General features: G+C 37.7%; 2 protein-coding genes across 2 annotated transcripts in view; both read right to left on the bottom strand.

Moving 5' to 3' along the window:
• The window catches only part of dmrt1 (doublesex and mab-3 related transcription factor 1), a 30,703-nt gene extending 24,369 nt beyond the window's left edge, over positions 1-6,334 (bottom strand). Inside the window, exons 1-3 of the mRNA XM_082170064.1 lie at positions 5,492-6,334; positions 4,741-4,921; positions 1,061-1,218 (exon numbers count right to left, since the gene is read on the bottom strand). Of these exons, the coding sequence (XP_082026190.1) occupies positions 1,061-1,218; positions 4,741-4,921; positions 5,492-5,683 (531 nt within the window). The 5' untranslated portion in view covers positions 5,684-6,334. The remainder of the gene's footprint in view (positions 1-1,060; positions 1,219-4,740; positions 4,922-5,491) is intronic.
• Positions 6,335-6,982: 648 nt separating this feature from the next.
• Positions 6,983-12,165, bottom strand: part of kank1a (KN motif and ankyrin repeat domains 1a) — a 58,767-nt gene continuing 53,584 nt past the window's right edge. Inside the window, exons 7-12 of the mRNA XM_082169988.1 lie at positions 11,385-11,472; positions 10,560-10,779; positions 8,968-9,110; positions 8,604-8,804; positions 8,328-8,426; positions 6,983-8,037 (exon numbers count right to left, since the gene is read on the bottom strand). Coding sequence (XP_082026114.1) covers positions 7,978-8,037; positions 8,328-8,426; positions 8,604-8,804; positions 8,968-9,110; positions 10,560-10,779; positions 11,385-11,472 — 811 coding nt within the window. The 3' untranslated portion in view covers positions 6,983-7,977. The remainder of the gene's footprint in view (positions 8,038-8,327; positions 8,427-8,603; positions 8,805-8,967; positions 9,111-10,559; positions 10,780-11,384; positions 11,473-12,165) is intronic.

Here is a 12,165-nt window from a genome sequence, read left to right on the forward strand (position 1 = left end):
AAAACAGTGACACTAATTGAAAGCTGTTCTTATTTACACTGTTTGATACATCAGTTGTCTTGTGATAGTCGTACAATGAGGATAAGGGTTAAAAAACCTCCAATGACAGAATTAGTTGCGGTTCCGGCTAGGGGGAGCGGGGAAATGTAAACAGCCTGTAAGAGGTGTAGCGTGGCATGAAAGCTCCACACCTTCCTGCTGTGTTTGGCCAGTGGTTTGGAACGATGGCACAAGGATTATCACTGTGCACCGAGGACAGAAGCTCACTACGGCCTGCCAACTTCAACAAGGCAGCCGGGTCCAATGACAGCAGCCCCTATCAACACGGCTGCAACACACTTAATCACCTTATTACCGTGGCCTGGGCTACATGGGACACAGACTGGGTGAGTGTGGAGGTGTGTGCAACATGCTGGCGTTCACACGGATGTTTGCTAGTGTGCTCGTGTGAGGTACTGTGTGTCTAAAGGGTTGGTTTGAAGATAGTATATAGTGGGGGGTGGGGGGTTGAGTTTGGGGTCAGTAGGTAAATTCAAAATAAATTTGAGTCGTTTTTGAAAGTACAAACTTAAAATGTCATGAACACTTCCTGTTACTTTTACAGTGATGCAACTCTACGGTAAAAAATGTTATGGTAAAGAAATACCATAGCTAGTGTGTAAAAAAGAAAACGACTTATATTAAATACTATAAAATTTTATGAAGCAAACTTTTTACCTAATGTGAAGCCAGAATAATCAAGATAAATGTAACATTTAGCAGGAGAAGGGCAATGTAAATAATTAATTAAAATAAATGCAACAACTTACTGTTTACAAATTTACAGTAAAGGTTCCTGAAATGAAGTGCAAATGGGTCTAGGTAGCTTAGTACATATTAAATAAGTCCATACTTATTTTTAAATAATATTTATATGTATTAAGCTACTGATACTGATACTAATAATAAATAAATATACATTATTAATTCTACACTAATATATGCTAATAAAATAACATTAATTTAAAACCTGAAAGAGCAGTTCAGTTGCACTTGACCTGTGAGGAGCACATTTATTCACCTGGTATTGCTGGTAGTTGTACAGGTTGCTATAGTAGGACGTGTACGGTGTGGGCTGGTAGAGGTTGTAATAGGAGGCATCCACCATCAGCTCAGAAGGGCCCTCATTGTGCCCTCTGCTGGGCACTGCAGAGCTCAGCGCCAGCATGGAACGGCTCTCTGAAACATCAGACAATAGGTCAAAATTCTCTGACAAATCGGACAAAAAAAATTGGAAATTATACAGTTTCTATTTTTTTAAATCAACCAACTGAAACGTATTCCTTTCAAGCTATTCTAACATTTAAAAAAAAAACACATGCTTGCAAATGTTTGGGGAAAAAAGTTTGTAAGGCATAAAAACATGCATATGATCAACAAATGCTAAATTTAGTAATTATTAGGGGTGTAACAATATATTGTCTCACAATATATCGCAATACAAAAATGCAACAATATGTATCGTGGCTACAGTAGTTCATCCAAAATGAAAAGTACTATGTGAGAAAAAACTCAAGTTTACAGAGTTTCAGTGTCAGTACAATTAAACTAATATATATGATGTTGAATGTAATGTGTAATAATGCAATGGGGGGATATTTGTGGGTCCTGATCAAAAGTGGCCTACATAATTTTTAATATATCTAGCTAGTGACAGAGTGCAAGCATATTCATCTAAAATAATTCTGTATTTTTAGCTTCAGAATCATGACTATTTTTATTCTGGTGTCACCATTGTCCTGTGCAATGGGTTACCAGAACCAAGTCCAAGTCTATTAATATCCACCCCAATGTAAAAACAATTTTAGAATTTTATTCAACAGTATATTTTTTGTTAATCTTTTACCATATGACGAGCATCACAATAATATAGTATCGTGATTTCAGTTTCGTGATATATATCAAATCGTGACAATCGTAAAATGTAGAATCTAAGAAAACATGCTTCAATGACAAAGAGTTATGACAAAACTTGTGTGTCATCCTGGAATGGCCTATTCTGCAATGAGTATCACACATTAAGCTTAGTGAGTAGTGAAAAACATATGCATATGATCAACAAACAAACAAAATTTGGTAATGATTTAAATATTCTTTAGTGACGGTAATGGCTAGGATTCACAGTAATATAAAATGCCAGTTCATGAGAAGTTATTTTGTCTGCATGCGTGTTGTGTCATGCGTCACTTTATCTCTGACGACAAATTCTGAAAACCGCCAGTAACTCCTGCTTCATCTTTCAGCAACTCAAGAGGCAGCTGGCTAAATCACAGAGCATAGACAACCTTGACCTGTCTGGTATCCAACTCCTTCCTTAGTCCTATCGGAGAACCAGGAACAGGATGTTTCTCTCATTCATTGAACACAACAGACACAGGCATGGTCTGGCACGGCACAATCGCCATCTACGCTGATAGCCTCCCGCCCCCCTTATGAGAATGGATGTGTACCTCACTGACTGTACAGTGTTCTGAGGAGGTTGGCAGAATTGAGAATTATGGGATGGTTACAAGATGTTCATGGTCATGGTTCCTTTAGTTTTTCCTCTGCCACTCACACAGTGGATAGTTCAGGGGGTCAAGATGTACTTATCTCTTCGTTTTCCCATGGTTAAGTGACAAAGGGCTAATTCACAAAAACCTCCTACAAAGAGTTGAGCTTAGGTCTTATTTTAATAAGAGGGTGTAAACTGATGGACAAATTCAGAAGGTCGTAGTAATGAAACTTCTGATGCTATCATGCTACGCTTCTTAGGCATTCATGATCATTTCATTTGATAACATGCCTTTCAAAACACAAATGTTAAATTGTTTTGTTGCATTAAGAGCTTTTACTAAATACAAAGCTCCAAGTAGTGGACATACAAGCCAAGTGAATAGAACTTTAAAATTGACCTTAAATGAAGTTCACTTAAAAATGAAAATTCTGTCATCATTTACTCACCTTCAAGTTGTTTCAAACCTGTATGAATTTATTTCTTCTGCTGAACACAAAAGAAGATATTTTGAAGAATGTCGGTAACCAGACAGTTGATGGATCCCACTGATTTCCATAGTAGGAAAATAAATACTATGGAAGTCAATGGGGTCCATCAACTGTTTGGTTACCGACATTCTTCAAAATATCTTCTTTTGTTTTTTGTTAACATGATATTGAATGGAAAAATATTTTCTGACACTAAAAGGATTTTTTTCTTTATATTTTTTCTGAACTAGATTTTTGTCTGGCTTAAAGAATCCTGAAATTATATATATAGGGTATAATTGACGACGGGCCGTTTAATTATTAGAAAATAATAAACACCCGAGGTAATCTGTGGCCACGAAGCCTCGGGTGTGTGTTATTTTCTAATAATTAAACAGCCCGTTGTCAATTATTCCACTTATACTATGGTTACCAAACTTCAAGACATTGTTCAGATATTGTGTTAAGACATTAGTCAGGTTTTTGCCCTTAAAACTCTCGTGTGTAGGACAAACAAACAATTCAACAGCTCCACAGTATAAATATACAAATTACTCAAAAATGTAGTGCTCATATGAGATTAGGGAAGACTGGGGCTAGTTGTCCCATTTTTGCTGTAGTTAAAATTGCTCAGGGTCATTTTCTTTAGTCAATTTAATTGACCTTTACCTAACTTTGGTACTATTTGACTACAAAAATCTACTGAACATTTATGCGATTATTTACCAGAGAGAGAAAAAAGAAGATAGCGTTTAACATGTTGAAACTGTAATGAAACTGAATGTACATAAAATGTAATATAAAATAAAAAATAAAAAACATTGTTTAAATGTACAATAAATCAGCAATGACGTGAATGCAGTTCCATAAAATTACAACAAATACAGTAAGTTGTGGTAAAAAAAAAAAAAAAAAAAAAGTTCAGTAAAATATAAAAAAATTTATGAAAATATTTTTTCATTCAATATAATGTTAACCATCAATTTTAAGGTTCTATTCACTTAGCTTGCATGTCCACTACTTGGAGCTTTGTTTTCAGTAAAACCATTAAACATTTTTTTCTTTTGAAAGGCATTTTATCAAATGATATTATCATGAGAGCCTTATAAAGTATTTTTTTAAAAGCATACCGTCAGAAGTTTCATTACTACGACCTTTTTCATTTCATCATTTGTCTACCTTCTGCAAAATGTTCAGTTTTAACAAAATAAAATATTAAAATAAAAAATTGCATGTTATTTGTATTTAGTACTCCCCTCAGTAAGCCATTTCACATAAAATTACCCAGTTCAAAAGTTTACATGCGCTGCAACTTCCATCGTTTTGTTCAAATTAACAACATTTTGCAGATTCTGCGAGGTGTTTGCAAACTTTTGACCGCAACTGTAGCATGACAACTTGCCCCAACCAGACATTTTTGAAAGACGCCCTTACAGTTAAAATCTGCCTTGAATATATATTTGACTCCTGCCTTAATGTATCCCAGTGTGATTTTATTTTGTTCACGTGTTGCCCAAAAACAGCTATTAGAAAGGCTATAATGGATATGATGACGTTTGAATTTTTGCTTAGATTCATTTACAAAATAACGTTTAAACTAGGTGTTTAAATCCAGCATACTGTAAATAACCACATCCATTTCTTAACTGGACTTTTGACTCAAAACCATAGAAATTGAGATATAGCCTAGGCCATCATTTGTGACACGTATTGTTTTCGTTAATCAGGTTCTCTCACCTAGGTTGGTGGGAGATGCGGTGGCACTGCTGTTGGTGGGTGATGGCGGTCCTGAGCTGATAGTAAACACATTCACATCACCCACGACCTCGTTCTTCACCATAGTGTCTGAACCGGACAGGTTAACCGGACTGCAGATACCCATCTCTTCCTCTTGGGCCTGCTGCCTCCGCAAGGCCACCTAACACGACAAACATTGAACTCAAGGCCCAGCCGGGACAACAATTGCACTCACAAATGCATTAAAAGCATCACGAGACATTTAAATTAGAATTTCGTAACAATTACATTTCTTAATACTTATTAAATGATAGATATTCTGCAGCCTGTTTTATTCGAAGAAAAAAAAAAAATCGGCGCCAAACTGCAGCTAGCTGAAACAGTCGCAGAACCGGTAGTGTTCAACAATGTAGCTAGCAAACGTTACTATGCTTGTAAACAATTTATCGTGATTATTGTAGCAAACAGTCCAATTATTTGTAAACTCGACTGTAAACTGGGAAACCGACTAAAAACCATGCGTTACATCGTTGACGCAGTGACGATGAATTAAAAAAACCGATAGGGGGAGGCAAGGCATGACATATAGAGAAGTTAAAAGTTTATAAACACCACTTACACAAACACAAACAATGCATTTAGATCACACGAGAGCGGAGGATACAACGAAACAGGAAAAAATAAAAACCCAAATCAGACTCTGGTTGAACTTGCATGGTACATTCGAGGATTGGCTCGTGTGTAACGTTACCTGGGCTGCCATGACCCGCTGTCTTTCAGCGATTAGTCTGCATTTTTGACACTGACAGTCCCTCCAGTTGCAGAAGCGTTTGTGGCCCTTTAGCGGAGACACGAAGCCGTGGTTCCTGCAGCGTGAGCATTTGGGCATACGGGACGGTTTCCTGACAGCCAGAGGGCCGTTACTCTGCTCTTCTTCACTCATCCTGACAGGTGTAAGGACAGTCAGACTCTTCTGCTGCGAATGTGTCACGCCAGCGGATTATAAAACGTTTATAAGGAGGGGGGAGCAAGGGGGGCTGAGGGGGGGCTGAGGTTTGATACAAAAGGCGAATGTTTGGCGCGAGCAAACCTGTGCATTCCAGTGCGCGTGGGAGCTTATGTTCCCACTGAGACCAAAGTCACTCCCAAGTGTCTCGTGAAATCATAGATCATAAGACACAAAACATAATGCGAGGATTGCGTTATAAAGCGTGTTTAAATTTAGTTGTATACGGGTCTCAAAGGAATAGAAAGTTTCATGATTCATGAACTGGCCGGGGGGTTTCTAACAGGGTCCGGGGATATCAGGAAAGTTCAGAGAAAATAAAAATTATTATCAAAAATATTTAAAAAAAAAAAAAAACATACATCTAAAGTACTTTGAAGGTAAAGGGTAGCTACAGAGGCAACGTAATAAAAACGGAATATTCTACAGTTGTTTTTTTATTTTCATTATTATTATTATTATTATTATTTTTACTGGACCGTCCGATCAAGAAGTTTGAAAACCCATGAGCTAGATGACATCACTGTCCAGACAGGGTATCAAATTAACTGCAATACTACAATTTCTGTGTAGTGGAAAATAATGACTTTGTTTTTTTAAATATAATAAAATATTATATAGGCTACTGTTGCTTAAAATTTTTTTTTTAAAACAAATTCTGGATCATGGTCAGTAGAGAAAAAAATGTTTTTAGCAGCATAATGGTGTAGTTACAGCAGGGGCTAACTAGCCATAACCAGTCAGGACATTGAGGATGATGATGATAATGAGAATAATAATAATAACAACTCTCTTTGCAGTGTCCATAACTAAAAGTTACTCCTCTTTAATAGAATTGAAAAGGCGGGCATCATATTTTCATGCCTGCAAATCCCACCCCTGCAAAGAACAGGAACAGAGTCAAGCTAATTAAGGGGCACAGTTTTAATTAGGCCTACTTTATTAAAATATAGTAAGAAATTAAATATTTCATATTAAATCATGTTTAAAAATACATTGGTTTAATGTATGCAATTACATTATTTTCAACTGAATATTTCCTGTTTGAATAATAGTGCATGCCTAATAAGAAAGGAGACAAGACAGCAAGTCATGCCTAAATTCATTAAGAGTGTAGATTAGCTCTCCTTTCCAGTAGAGGGAGACATTGTACTGTTGACCTGTACGAAACTACTGAAAGAAAAGTTTCACAGGAGAGACAAAAAAAAAAGAAAAAAAGAAAAGAGGAACAAGCCATGTCATTTTAGTACTTTATTATTGAGTTATATGTTACTATCGGCAGTTTTCTGTTATTATATTTGTGACTACACGAAAAGCCACATATTAGATGCAAGACATAAGTTTATTACATAAAGGCCAGCCAAAGCTATTGCATCTACATATCGCAAACATACATTATATACAATGAAAGTACAATTATTTCCGATAAAAACTTTTAATTGGTAAATATATCTGAAATTTCCTAAATACTGTGATTTTTAAATAGATGAAATGGCAAGTATAAAAGTAAGGACCATTTCCCATCTAGAAACATATGTATAAAACAAGTTGAAAGTCTGTATTTCAACTTGTGATACGCACTGGACATCTCTGCTGAGGTTTTGATAGAGGAGAAAAGATTTAAACTCTAAAGCCTGAAAATACTGGGCAGCATATATGGTTCAAATATAAAACTCATTATACATGGTTCAAATATAAAACTCATTGTCAGGCAACATTGGCCACATCTTGGAATTATAAATTATTGATTGATCAGCTTTGAACAGGACTATTAGATACGCTTTAGGTCACTTAAAGGAGGAAAAATACCAAGACATTTTCATATATTATAAAATGACACATTTATATGAGAATAAAAAAATTCTGAAGGCAACTCCATAGCCACGTTCCAGTTGACGTCTAGCTCTGATATTATGCTGGTGATTTCAGGCAGAAGAAATACTTCGTTTCGAATACATTCAGGGTGAGTACAGATTTGAGGTCTTGAAAGGACTGACTCTTAGCTAGCAAGTCCATTTGTATTATATAATCTGAAAGCCAAGGAGAAAGACATCACTAAGAAGACATTTGCAAAAGTGCTCAGTATAATTGCCTACTATCCATTAGTTGAGGTTTGAAGTAAGTTCTCAGTCTTTTAGCTTTAGATTTGGTTTCTAGCTGATGAAAATGGTAGGCATGGCAGAACCTGAAAAAAATAGCAGCTCGGGCAGGGTGGGCTAAAAGCTCTCCAATCAAACATGTCCCTTCCTTGTAGGACTGGGTGAAGTCTTCCTCCCAAGACGAGGCGTACCCTGTGAACAGATTACAGACATAAAAGGTATGATTAAGAGCCAAACATGAGTCAGCTGCAAAATCTATAACCATTATAAAAGACCCTAAACTCTAGCATTACAAAATAAATTGTCATTCTCAGCTGCAACACTGAAACAGGTCAAGATTCTTTATATTAGTTATGTGCAAAAATATCCCAATTTTTCAAGTTCTTTCAAAATAAAGACATTTTGAATTATCATAATGTACAAATACACAGATAAAATGAATGCATTGCATATCAGCTGAATGTGAAAGTGTGGTCACTCACTGGTGACTGTGCTTTGGAGAAGTTCATATGGGCATACAGCAACACTGCTATGTCCTTATGACCCGCTTCCAGAGCGATTGACAGGGCATTACTCTCATCCTAGGGACAAAAAACAAACAATATGGCAAACGCTTCATTAGCCTTACTTGCTGTTTCATAACAATACTGCAGTATCCACTAAGAGAAACAAGTTAGACACATTATAGAAATATGCTTCATGTTCATTAAACATATTTGATGGATTATCTAGTTTAAAAGAGGACTCTGCTCACTCACATTATCGCTGAGTGTGGCGTCGCAGCCCGGCTGAGCCAGCAGCAGCTTGACTATCTCAACGTGGCCGTGTTCACTAGCGCACATGAGCGCGGTCGAGCCCTCATCGTCCTGGATGTTGACGTCTGCGCCGCAGGCGAGCAGAGCCTTCACCATGTCCATTCTGCCATGACTGACAGCCAGCATCAGCCCTGTCTGACCAGCCTGGATTCACAGGGTCAATGAGATCAGCTTAGACACTTCTAAAGTGACTTTGTGGAAAGCTATTCATCTAGGTTAATGCACATTTATAAACAGACTATTTAGCTTATTCTTGTTTGTTAATAATGCTCAAACACTTTCAGTGTAACTGTCGGATCACACTGACCTGGCTGGCTTTTGCATTGACGTCTCCTTTGCTGAACAGTTCTTCAACCACCCTCATGTCCTTCGGGGCCTCCGCGGCAGCTAGTGCTGCTAGCATGATGGGAGTATAGCCCGCCTTGTTCTGCTGGTTGACATTGCAGACGTCTGTGATGAAACAGAGAGAACAGGGGAATCAGAGAGAACGCTGAGCCCACCTTTGAAGTAAATGCATTTGGAAGGAGGCCATCTTTTGTGTGAATTTAAGAGATGCAGGCTATTCAGACTCAAGAGTCATGGGCTGTGGAATAAGAGAAGGGCCAAAGCGGGGCTTCGCTGACTGGCAATGGGGCAAAGATGGCCAGAGGGTCTGAGAATGGAAGCAGACAATCGAGACAATGGGGGCTGCCCGAAAAGAGTCAGATAGTAGAGGAGCACAAAGAAGTTGGAATAATGGGCTTTTATTTTCAGGAGTCGAGGCACCTCATCATGTGGTATTCAGAGAGGTCTTTGGTGCTCTTTGGAGGGGGAACACTGGGAAACGGCCTGATTCTGGATGTGGCTGGAGAATTTGCCATTAGCTTACATGCACTACCATTCAAAAGTTTGGACTTGGTAAGATTTTCGAAAGAAGTGCGCTCATACTCAATAAAATGATCCGATACCAACAACCAATACCACGCAGCGTGTGCAGTTCTGTGCTTGTGACAGAGAAACAGACAACAGAGCAAAAGAGAGCAGAATGGATGTATCAGAGGAGGATATATATGAAGTAAATGTATCGAAATAATAGAATGTTAAAAAATACAATTTGTACGTGAGCTGAGAAACAAAACACACGGAGTGTATTGAGCGCACAGCGGCACAGACACGAGAGCTTGTCGTGCGCACAACCCTTTTTAATAGACATTGCTGGAAATTTTGTAGTTCGGTTGGAAATGATAGCAAAGAAAGTAAGACCAATGTTAACTGACGGTAAAGAGAGAGAGCGCACGCTTCGGTTGCTTACTTTTGATTGCTGATTGTTCACTCAGCACACATGCGTCATTTGAATTAAATCTAAATCGTATGTGCAAATACAAACATCAACTGTTACATGATTTATGTATAACGAGTGGTTCCCTACATTATTTCAGGAAGGCGGTACAGTAATAACATTACGTTTTCAATAAGTTTTATGTGTGCAAACATCTGAAGCGCGTACCCAGAAAAGCTGCCTCTCAGACAGAGTGCAAAATAACATTTTAACAGGCATAATTTGGCATGAAAATAACTGAAGGAAATGGCTATTTGCTAAGCCAACTAATTTGATTCATATTCTTTTGGTTTCTCTTCCCAATATATATATTAAAAAAAAAGTAAAATGGAATGAAAATACAGGTATCGGTACTCTCTCTGTATCAGCAAGTACTAGTATCAAATTGGACTCGTTCAGGAAAAAGTGGTATTGGTGCATCCCTAGTATTATCATTCGTATCTGGTGATCCGATCACAAATGCACAGAGCTAACTACAGGTGTAAACGGGCCCAAAGTGTTTTGTGATCTGATTAGCTGGCTGTACACTAAGTGGCTTTAAAAGAAAATGTGGAAATGTGGAATGTGAGTCACATACTTACCAGCATCCAGCAGCTTTTTCACAATGTGGAAGTTGGAATGGGATACACTGTAATGGAGGGCGGTGTTTCCGTTGCCATCAGCCATATTTACAATGTGTTGTAGCAGGGCAGGGCAGATGCCTCTGAAAGCATTCAGGTAATCCTCCACCATCTCTGCCACGGCTGTCTTCTGACTGGACACACGGAACCACTCGTGCTGCACTGTGTTCACATACGGTCTCTGGAATGACACAAAATGAGAAATATGATTGAGATCAGAATGTATTACAGGGGATTTACATGGATTGTGCTCTATTGTAGTAACACTTCAACATGGAAGGATTCCCAAAATCAATGTAAAAATGTAAGATTGGTAAACAGAAGCAAAACAGAGAAACATCCAGCATCTTGTTACATAATGATCCTAATTAGTCTAAATTACATCCACTTATTAGACACATCCTTTCTGAAATGCAGGGCTAATACAGCTTTGACTTGAGGCAGGACTTAAGAGTAGGCCTGTCAGTGCACAGCTGGGCGCGTCTCAGACCCTCTGCTCGGGGTCAGCAGAAATAAGTGTTGATCCAACATTCTTTTACACCACGTTAACCACAAAGGAGCCAATTTCCTTCCCGTTCAGGCGCAGTGAAGCAGAGCATGAAGAAACATCTAAAACTCTAATTTGCTTTGAATGAGTTGGTTGTTTGGCAAGATTGCTGACTTATCAAAAATAATAATAACTAAAAAAAAACAGCAAAACTTTTAGACTAAACTAATTATACTAGTCTAGAATCAAAGATATTATTTTTGTGCACTGAGGGTTTACACAGGGTTATATTATCTTACCACATCTTTACTGGATAGAGTCTTGGGGTCGTTGAGGTGGGATTTCAGCATATTGCATGCAGAAAGCATCTTCTCATTCAACTCATACCTGGGAAGAACAAAAAAAAAAGCAGTGTTACTAAATGCATGACACTTCTGACCGCTAACCAGTATTGGGTAAAGGACAAACATTAATTTTTGGATAACAAACGAAAACCACATTTTGAGGTGATCAGGGCATTCTGGATTCTGAACACTTGACAGAGATGCTAATGCTAATGTATTTCCATTACCTGCATACAAGTACATAATCTGTAAAACAGAAGTTGTACCAAAAATAATTATCCACAACTCAAGGACATGTTATCCGTCATGCTCTATTTTTACCCATTAGTAAAAAAGACTCAGCTTGGTATTTTCTTAACGTGAAATCATTTCACAAGAACGTCTGTGTCTTGTGTGCTGTTTTGTGGCTTATTGGCTCTCACAATGTAGAAAAAGACAACAGAGACTGCGGTCTTGTGATCTGGTTATCTGATTTAATGAACAATATACCGTGAATGATCCTACTGGACTAAACTAGGAATCTCTTATTTCTCTCCCCAAGTCCTCACTAATGTTTCTATTACTCTAATTTCAAGTAGCAATTTAAAACTACATTTTTTTCACTTCTAATCTTTTACTGTTGGAATGTTTGTAAATTAGGGAAACATAATAGACCACGTCTGAATGCATTTAGAACTATCTGCCAAAGTATTTTTTTAATTAGTAAATGGTTGAAAATGTATAAATGCCGTTTTCC

Source organism: Leuciscus leuciscus (genome assembly GCF_965113295.1).
Source record: "Leuciscus leuciscus genome assembly, chromosome: 5".
Taxonomy (NCBI): domain Eukaryota; kingdom Metazoa; phylum Chordata; class Actinopteri; order Cypriniformes; family Leuciscidae; genus Leuciscus; species Leuciscus leuciscus.